Genomic DNA, 10,702 nt, shown 5'->3' with positions numbered 1-10,702 from the left:
TTGTTTGAAAACTTTGCGCAACGAAATCCAAATATTTCGTTGCCTAAACCCATTTCATTTTCCTTTTTATTTAATTTTATATTTTAAATTGTAAAATAAATTATTTTCATAGTTTTTATTATTTTTGAAAAACTTTGCTCGTCGAATATTAATATTTCGTCACCTAAACCCTATTTATTTTTATTTAATTTTATATTTTATATTTTATATTTTATAATGTTAACCTAAATTATTTTCTTTGCATGACAAATCAACATTTAGTCACCTAAACCCTATTTATTTTATTTTATTTATATTTTAAATTGTAAAATAAAATTATTTTTCTTTTTTATTATTTTTTAAAAACTTTACGCTACCAATACTAATATTTCGTCGCATAAACTCTGTTTATTTTATGTTTAATTTAATTTTATATTTAAATTGTCTAATAAAATTTATTTCTTTAAATTTTGCGCGACGAACCAATATTTCGTTGCACAAAATTGTTAAACTTGGGCAGGTGCCGAAAATGGGATTCGGTAAATTTAATTTTTAATTTTTTTTTTAAACTTTGCGTGACCAATCATTTCATAGCGCAAAACCTCGAAAATGTGGGTGGGTGCCAAAAATGGGGCGCAGGAATTTTTTTTAAGACTTTGCGCGACTAATCTTTTGTCACGCAAAATCGTGTAATACCCTGAAAAATTAAAATATAAGTTATATTTATGGTTATGTGGGGGAAAAAAAATAATAGAGAACTCTAGAAGCTGCCAGATAGCAGCAGGGGAAAGGAAGGAAGGAGAGTGCGGGAGAGAAAAGGAAGGAAGGAGAGTGCGGGAGAGAAAAGGAAGGGGAAATGGGCCAATCAGAAGGGGAAGCAAGGAGGGGAAAGGAGGGGGAGAAAACCACCCAAACCATACCCCCTAGCAACCCGCAACCCGACTCGGCGGCACCCATATTTTACGATGCCTTTCACGGTGGTTTTCAAACGAGTTGAAGCCACTCACCACTTGGAAAACATTCTCCGTTGTTCCCTCTACCAATTTCACCCCAAAATGGAAGAAATTTGGCTCGATTTCACGAAGAACCGCACCGGTCGGTGTGGAGGTTCTATGGCGGCGATCCATCAATCCTGAAGCTAACTCCATCAACCACTACCACCAATAGACTCCCCTCAACCTCAGGAGCAAATTCCATGCTTTGGTTGGGGCATCGGAGCTATTTTGGAGCCGAATCAAGAACACCCAAATTTAAGGGTTTCCAACGGTTCGATTTGAGATGTTTCTCGGTCGAATTGGACTTTAGCCCAGGTATGAAAGTTGTTCCCCTTGGCTTGATCTACATTTTTGTGAAATTTGGTAATTTTTGGAAATAATTGAATTTTCTGACGACTCGAGGCGGTCGGCTGAGGCGTGGTGGCAGCGCATGGGCTGAGACCCCACCTACCATTCCTAGACTAATTTGAATACCCTGATTTCCACATGTGATGTTCGATTGACGAAATCTCGTCGTATGACTATAGTTTTGATTAGGACCACCACTTGGACATTATATGAATCGACGATCCAACTGTTGGATCGTCACCAAAATTTAATACGTAATAGTACGTAATATTTTAGGACAATAGGAACTTACGGATCAGGAATCCAATATACGGATCTTTCCGAAATGAATTTCTAAGTTTGTAAAATAAAACGTTGACCGCCACTTGAATTTAAGATTGGCGGAAATCCAGTCGTTGGATCGTAATAAAATTTTAGTATGTTGTTCTAGAGGAATAATGTGAATGTTAAGAAGTTACAGATCATAAATCTGATAAGTGGATTTTCCAGTTTAGATTTCTAGGGTTGTGAACCCTATCCTCGATCTTGATCGACGGTTGACTTTTTATAGTCAACTAAACCGAGTTTCTAGTGTGCCTTTTATCTTAGAGTGTTGTTGACATCTCGTGAAGCTTAGTGGACTCATTGCGACGACATGTGTGTTGTTTCACATATGAGTGACTATAATATGGTTGATTTATATTGAATTATTATTTTATTCTATTGTCATTGTTCTACGTTTGTGAATTGTGAACTACGATTGGCTTAATCCCTCCAAAGGGTAAGTAGGCAGTCTAACGAGAAGTTAGATGCAGTAATAAAATAAATGAGATTAAATTTTAGTGGAAATTTGTCAAATTGAGAAATGTTATAATGATTATTAACATAAAGGGTAACTATGATATTTTTGGCCTACAACTAAAGGTAAATTACGAAATAAATTGGTGGGGCGTTACAAATCGTATCCTTCATCACACAAGGTGATACGGTTTTTAAAACCAAAATAACTCCTCCACAATTTTCTCAATGTATCTCCTTAGTTCTCTTACCTCTCCTCTCCTTCCCTCTCCCCAAATCCGACCCCCTATCTCACACTCAATCTCTCATCTCTCTCTCTCTCTCTCTGTCTCACTCTCACTCACTCTCTCACTATCTCTTCTCACTCTCTTACACTCTTTCCTCTCTCCCTAACTCTCACTTACTCCTCTCTCCCTATCTCTCACTTACTCCTATCTCCCTATCTCTCACTCACTCTCAATCTAGCCAAAAGGTATTTTCTCTCTAAATTTTAATCTATTTTTCATTAATATGTGTTTTTGGAGCTAATTTTGGGTTTGGGTGGTGTTTAGGGTATGCCGATTTTAGGGGAGGTTATGCCCATTTTTAATTTGGTATTATTTTATGTTTTTTTTTTTGGTTATTTGACCTTTTTTTGTTGTAGGAAATCGTCGGGAAAGTTGAAGATTATGACGTTATCAGACCACATCCCCCGCCACCACCACCACAATAGACTTGTATTAGGATTTTATTATTGTAATTTGTTAATTTATATGTACATTTTTAATAAAATATATATTATGGATAATTTGATCACTTTTTTTCATATGTAATTTTATTTTGAATATGTCAATTTAAATTAAAGTAAATTAAAAAAGTAAAAATTCAAAAAATCTTGTAATTTTATTTTGAATATGTCAATTTTAATTTGATCACTATCATGCTACCGAAGTTAAGCAAGTTCGGGTGAGAGTAATCCCAGGATGGATGACCCATTGGGAAGTTCCTCATGAATTTCCAGAAACAAAACCGTGAGGGAATGGTAAGCCCAAAGTGGACAATATCGTGCTACAACGGAGCCAGTTCGGGGTGTGACATTTTTTGTAATAGTGATCGTCTGCTTTAATGCACTATAGTTGTCTCCTTAACTTAATCATAAAATCAATCACCAAAGTCACAAGAAACTTCACTGATTGGCTTTTCTTCTGGATGCATGATAATGCTAGAAGTCTTCTTTATTGCCACTATAGTTGTCTCCTTAACTTAATCATAAAATCAATCACCAAAGTCACAAGAAACTTCACTGATTGGCTTTTCTTCTCGATGCATGATAATGCTAGAAAACTAAAGGCTTAATAATAAATTGTTAATACAACCGAGATGTTAGTATAGGAGAGAATTTTCAATGCCGAGAACACAGACCAATACACCAAGTATTATAATCTAAGTTGTTAGAAACTGTCATTTGTATTACGACACTGAATGTACTGGTGAGCCGTATTCCCAGCAACTAAAACATTTATCTCATTATGCATCATCCCAGGTTTGAGAATGAACTTCTTTGTGATGAACTTCAGTTTTCTAGTATTTCATTTGTCAAAATCTTTATAAATAAAGAGCATTTTGAGTGAGAGAAAGCTGGAACACACACTCATGAAGGATTTGATTTTTAATAACATATATCATCACAAGTTGGATGAAAAGACATTATTACAGAGGAAATAAATCCAAAGACTATTCCAAACTCAAAGACAATACTGATTCAATATTATCAGCACTGGAAAAAAAAAATCCAAGCAATTAAAGTAAAAGAAAATCGCATGGAAAAGTTTATGTTCTTGATTTATTTCTTTTTCGTCGATTTTTTGGAAATTAACAGACTACTGCAAAATGACAATCACATAAAACATAAACGAAGATACACACATAAATTTCAGGTACAGTAGTACTAATGGAATATCAAAGCTTTTCTTCTGTGGTGTCGAACTTGAAGTCGAAGGTATTGACACCAGTATAAACACCATCGTCTATGTTGCTAGTAATTGTTTCCCCGCTCATGAGAGTGTCGCGCTGTGTGTAGGAGAAGGGAACATCAAATGAAGCCTCGGTTGCTACATACTTCACCTTCACCCTAGTCATTGCTTGTAGAACATCTTTATACACAACCTCCTTTTGACTACTTGTGACTGTCTCAGTTTCTCCAAATTGAGCTGTTCCAGTAAATCCAATCTTCACCTTGTTATCGTCTGCAATTATTGGAATTGCGGTATTGGTACTGCTCTTGACACCAGGCAACTTCAAAATCGACAAGACGCTAGAGTACTTCCAAGTACTTCTCGTTGTTTGTGTATACGAAAGCTTTACCTCTACAGGGTAAGATTCTTTGGTACGGTTAACGACCTCTCCCACGGCCATTTCAACAACGTGTTGGTTGTAGATCCTTGCACGATAGAGGCGAAGAGAAATACCACTGATATCCCTCCATAAGGGGAGAACCTCTTCCACCTCAAGGTACGCCTCTTTGTCAATAGTGGGGGCATTTGCATTGAGACTGCTAGTAATTGTGCTGATGGTAAATCTCTTGCAGAAATTATTGTTGCGTATGCTGCGGAGAGCAATGACATTGTCACCTACTTTGATCGGCCAAAACAAGGTGTCGGAATCATTGTCGCTGGAGTCATCTGAGTCGGCACATATCCAGTCGTTCTTGGAAAGTCTCCAGAATTTCCCCGAGGAATTGGACTTTATGCGGACAGTTCCATCAGCGTTGGTGAAGACCTCGTTTCCCACAGATGGATCTTCAATGTCGATGGATTCGAACTGCAGCAGATGTGGTTGTTGGTCGATCAAGCGGGCACTGAGGTAGTTGCCATTACGGCCTTTGAACGCCACATGCTTGGGAAGTAACTTGACTGGCACCAATGATTCCCAGTCGATGACCATGAACACATCCATAAACTTCTGGCTAGGCGATTCCCCATACGTGTATATGAAACCCCAGTATTTGTCATTCGGATTGTTTTGTACCAATGCTACGTACTTTCCATTGTGGACATGGCGGAATCGGAGTACTATATAATTAGTACTTCTGGCATCATGAACCGGGAGACTATCATCATATGCGTAGATAGGCTCAAACAAGGTACACGAGAACTTGGATTTGTCTTCGTCTGGTTCATCAGCACCAGCAACAATCTGAGTATAACCACAAGCAGGCATCACCCAGTATTTGTTGTTGTAGCAGCATCTAATGTGCACTAGTCCCTCATTCCCATTACTCTTTACCTTCTCCACTTCAAATTTTGTGTATTCGCTCCATGCTTCCTCTCCTGTGAAATTGATATACCTTGCAGCTGGCATGACTCGCTTCAGATTCTCATCTGCATCAATATTGAATCGCAAATATTTGTCATTGTAGTTCGACTTGATCACCACAAACCTGGGCAATGTTGACATTTTAATTCTCTCCTCGCGAGGTTCTGAAGTCGATCCCGATCTCCCACAACTCGCGTTAACTTAAGCACTTCTCCAGAAAACTTGGCTATGTTTCATCAACCATCTCATGTCCCACATTATTAATCGTCATGACATCACGGCATCTCATTTTCAAACATTATATTGGGAGAAAGGATGGTAGATGTCGTACGAAAATAATGGTGGTGGTGCTTCCTTATATGATGGGTGTTGCAATAATGGAGGTGATGCATTGTACTTCAAACATGTGAGGTACTCTATTTGTCTTTGTCCGAAGTTTTGTCTCAATTGGTTTATATCCGGAAGATTTTTTACCGAGGCACACGATCTAGCTTTATGTTTTCTTTCTTGGAAGCCTTTGTATTTTATAGTTAGCAGTGCTAATGTTTGTGAGGCCTTTTTTTGTTTTATGATGTTCCATAAAGCATCTTATTCAACAAAAATAAAATAAAATTAATAGATATAAATTAAGCCATGGCATCACGGATTACATAATATAGTTGAATACTGAACAACTAGAAGTTAGTAGTGGATAAAGAAAAGAAAAGGAGGCTCTATCCACTGTTTGCCTCTAGTTGTACAGCATTCAACATAATATAGTTCTTAATTATCTCGTAACAAATAGTATTACTAAGGGTAATATTGTAAAGGACAAGACTTAGTGTTTGTTAAGAATTTGTTAAGAGTTTGTTATTTTAGGTTTATTAGTTTTGGTTAGTTAGATGAGCTGTCATTACAAGGGTATTAATATCTTTTACATATACACCTGTAATATTATTTTCATTATGAAATTATTATATTAAAAATTGATAAACATGCAACACTCACGGTCTTTTTTACCTCTCATATATCGTTGTTTAACCATGTTTGTTGTTTCCCTTTGATTTAATCCATCTGATGGCCAGAAATAAAAAGAGGTGTGTGAAAAGTTAAAAATGGTATGTAAAAACCACATCCCATAAAGAATATATACAAAAATGGTCTTTAGACATGAAATTACAAACTTTGTTTCTATTCTGGTAGTATTCCCCAGTTTGTATTTGAATAAAATATCCAAATCTACACTTCATATATCCAATCTACAGTGCCGATCTCTATCCTTTTGTGAAAGTCTTGGTACCTTCTGATGCATCTAATGAAGCTCATAACCTATCCAGTTGCTTCTTCCGTTGGTTTGCCCTTTTTCTAGTTTCTTTTCATATTAAGAGATGACTACGGCGAACATGCTTCACGTTCTTTGTGTTCTGATGTACATGCATGAATTTGGGCCACCGAATCTGAATTTGAGCAGCGGCAGAAAACTCATGAACTATCACGCGGAGTAGGGAAGATAAGTCCATCTTTTAGATGCCCTACTGATGTAGGACATAACCATTTCAGCACATTTGGACCCAAGACCTGATCAAAAGAAAAATGACTTGCAATGTTAACCTTTCTCACAGATTTTAATAACATATATATGAAGATACAAAATACACACACAGAGGGGGCACAGAAAGAGTGGGATAGATAGAGACCGAAGTGATGTTTGTGTAGATACTAAGATTGTACGGATGTCTGTAACTCTGCCCAGATTTCTTAACCAACCATGCTGCCCGTATTCCTTCATAATACTGGTAAGAGATCCAAGTTAGCTCTGTGTCAATTATTCAGAGAAGGAAAAAATAGCTCCAGTTCCAATTACAAAATGTCACAGTTACCTCTATAGTTGTCATATTCTGGGTGATGAGGTAGAAATGCCAACCTAAAAGAGTTCCAAGCATTAAGCTCAAGGAAGCCATCACTAGTCCAGACACAACCTGAATAACCAGTAAAGATGATTGGTGATGCAACAAAGGCTTTTAAGTTCAAATCACTTTGAACTGCAATAGAACTTCATTAAAAATTCAACTAAATTAGAGTAATAAATCTTTAACTTTCTAAGTAGTTGACTAAGCTCAAGTTGTTATAAAGATGAAAATCTGTTGTAATGGACACTCTCCCACAATAAATTGATCGGCTAATTAACCTTCTCAGTAGCACTATTTGTAATCTATCCTAAGTTCCAAATTCAATTCAAAATTCCTGTTTATTTAATGTACTTTATGGTTCGTTGCCTTAACATTTCATAACTGATAGAATATATTGTTGGTCCAATGCAAGTTATTTTTCGGTACGTGCTATCAATTACTAAAACGGACTCATTTATATGACTGTTACACTAAGCAACTAGTCCTCCAAATTTCTGTGCACTGTAACAACATGCCACACTTTTGAAATTTGATAAAACGGACTCATTTATATGACTGTTACACTAAGCAACTAGTCCTCCAAATTTCTGTGCACTGTACCAACGTGCCACACTTTTGAAATTTGATAAAACGGACTCATTTATATGACTGTTACACTAAGCAAAGCAACTAGTCCTCCAAATTTCTGTGCGCCACACTGTTGAAATTTGAGCCATGAAACATCCGTTGTAGTAGAAAGCACTATATCTGCATCTAACTCGTTAAGTGTGCATAAACACAGAAGAGGCTTAACTAGGTTCTTGATCTAACTTAAGTACGTAGGAATTTACTCCAAATCAAGAAATCAGAAACAGATAAACGTCCTCAGCGCCAAAGAAAAAAACCAAAAGTGCAATAACTCACATAAAAAACCTTGTGACTAACACTTCCACTGAATTCTAAGTCCTTTTGAGATCCACACTTTATAATGATCACCTAAACATGTTGAAAACCTTCAGTCAGAATTTGAGGCAGCTTATTATTATATGATAAAGTTCATAACATGTAAAAGGAAGAACCAGACAAACTTAACTGTAGAGTACAAGCATCCTAGTGTTGCATAAAAAACAAGCATAAAAAATGCCTTGTAGTTCCAGTAACCAACACAGTTATTGATCCACAGGCAGTGATGATCCTGCACCCAATTTTGGCATGAAAAATATAAACGGAAAAATATAATGTGTGCAAAAGAATCATGAATAATATAACATGGAAATGAGAATGTAATTCAACCTACCATTCTTAAAACACACCTACGGCAAACCCGACAATGATGAGCCCTGGGAGGCTTGAATGTAGAACACTTGTCACAGCGCCCCTGTCAGAGATCAAGGATCCAAAGTTTCAAAATTAGCTACAGAGAGAAGAAATCAGCATTACTAATGTGCAGCTAGGCACACCGCAATAAAGTATTTGATGACATGAACTCTTCAGAAATTCATTGAAAGTGGGTTGCAGGGGGAAGAGAGAGAGAGAGAGAGAGAGAGCGCTTTGCTTTTATCTTGTGTCACTATGTCCTGTGTCCATACTCCTATGGTTGCAATTGTATAAGCTTTACTTTCAGTTTCATCTCACTGGTAACCTAATTATATGACATCTCTATCTCTACTATACTAACAAATATCCACCTTGATGAAACAGGTAAAAGAACTGACTCACGCTTGAACGATCTCCTTCAACAAGCAATGCAATCGACTCAGTAGTCCAACTCTCATATTTTCTATGCATACTCCCTAAACAACCAAGCTTTAAGCATGTATGTTGACTAATTTGTTGATGCCGCTCTCAGCAAACAAAAAATGAGTAACTCATAAAGATTTCTCAATTCTCACTGTTTTTCGGCCTAAACCCGATAAATCACACAAGAAACAGATATAAGAGCCAATGGGGTGAGAATAACTACTAATCTGTATTGCCATTTGCCAAGATTCAAAAACTTATTATTTGACTTGCTATAAAATGAATCCACTCAAATGAGCATCGAAATCATACCAAATTTCACAAACAACAGTTAATCTAACTAACCCTTAGTCGAAACGAGCATCGAAATCATTCATCAAATCTATAACATGACTAATTAGATACATTCTCAACAACCCATTAACACACCACTCAAAACTTGCATTCTACTCAACATCCAAACATAAAGCATTAAAACCAAAACTTCAATTCATCATCTTTCCCTCAATTTTCTCACCAACCAAACAGAAAATAGCAAAAAAGCGTTCCAAAAAGCTCACATTTTTCTTAGATTCTTGATCGGAGACCGCACTATCTTCAACATCAGGGACGTAGGAAGCAGGAACATGACCTGGGTTGGTGAGAACACAGCAAAAAAAGGAGAAGAGGCAGAGAGATGCCAAGAAAATGAAAACCAGAGCGTTCAGAGAACCAGCGTAGCTCTTCAATCCTACCCAATCGTCGATGAAGATGAAAACCGTGATGTAACACACAACACCAATTAACAGAAACACCATTAAGATTGGGATTGACAGGAACCTTTTGAACTTCATCGTGGGTTTGGAGGGAGATGGAATCAACAGGAAAGTTTTCCCTTGTTTTTCTGGGAATTCTGTGTCCGAGGAAGGTCCGAGCCTTTTCCTTGCTTATTTCTTTGTACTTTTTAGTTTCTAAATGTACCCAAGAATTTTAGACAAAATCACTTTTGGTCCTCTAGTTTGTTTGTTTGTTTTTGTTTTTGTTTTTGTTTTTGTTTTTTTTTTTTTTTTGGGTCAAACTCCTCTAATTTGGTTGAAGTTCACTTTTGTCCTTGTGATGTCAATTGTCTCAATTTTCGTTCGCATAGTTTAGCCGATATAACACATTGCATTTTTCATTCATTTTAATTAATGAAAAAAAAACATATTTACAGATCATATTCATTCATCTCATAATCAGGCGCAATCCATTTAAAAATATAAAATAACAGTATTTGTAGCATAATATATCGACTATCTCTGTAATAAAAACATTTATAGGCATGTGAATGTATTAAAGAGATACTCAACAATACATTCAATAAAAGTGGTCAAATAACATCACTAAAAATAAAAACTTAACAAGTTATAAAAGATCTAAGCCTCCAAAGAATAGAGTATAACCTACAACAGTGAAGAACGTTTCTCCCTAGACATCATGTTAGTCGTCCTTTCCATTGCCTTGTGCAAGGTTTTTGTCCCATAATATTCTTTTAGGGCCTTTATTTTGGCGATTTTTTAGACAGATTTTATTGGAATTTGCATGCTGGCTAGATTCTTCATCGATCTAACTGGGCCTGTGGTGAATGTTGTTTTCATCGTTAGACATTGGATGGACCTACTCGTTTTGTCCATTTTTTGCTTTCTTCTGAAGATGTTGTGGAGGTGAATGTGGTCGTCGCTT

The 10,702-nt window shown here is 36.5% G+C and overlaps 2 protein-coding genes across 2 annotated transcripts; both read right to left on the bottom strand.

Moving 5' to 3' along the window:
• Positions 1 to 4,037: 4,037 nt before the first annotated feature.
• LOC103432746 (uncharacterized) lies at positions 4,038 to 5,534 on the bottom strand. The gene has a single exon (XM_008370950.2). The coding sequence runs from the start codon at positions 5,532 to 5,534 to the stop codon at positions 4,038 to 4,040; it is 1,497 nt and encodes a 498-aa protein (XP_008369172.2).
• Positions 5,535 to 6,488: 954 nt separating this feature from the next.
• Positions 6,489 to 10,110, bottom strand: LOC103417928 (probable protein S-acyltransferase 15). Its single transcript, XM_029100253.2, has 7 exons — positions 9,562 to 10,110; positions 8,559 to 8,639; positions 8,355 to 8,456; positions 8,186 to 8,257; positions 7,253 to 7,351; positions 7,070 to 7,165; positions 6,489 to 6,950 (listed from the first exon to the last, which is right to left on the bottom strand). Exons 1-7 carry the CDS (start codon positions 9,832 to 9,834, stop codon positions 6,855 to 6,857), a joined length of 819 nt encoding a protein of 272 aa, XP_028956086.1. The 5' UTR covers positions 9,835 to 10,110; the 3' UTR covers positions 6,489 to 6,854.
• Positions 10,111 to 10,702: the final 592 nt, after the last annotated feature.

Source organism: Malus domestica, chromosome 01, assembly GCF_042453785.1.
Source record: "Malus domestica chromosome 01, GDT2T_hap1".
In the NCBI taxonomy this organism is placed as follows: Eukaryota; Viridiplantae; Streptophyta; class Magnoliopsida; order Rosales; family Rosaceae; genus Malus; species Malus domestica.
The sequence above is the reverse complement of the archived record's forward strand: the minus strand, read 5'-3'. Positions and strand labels throughout refer to the sequence as shown.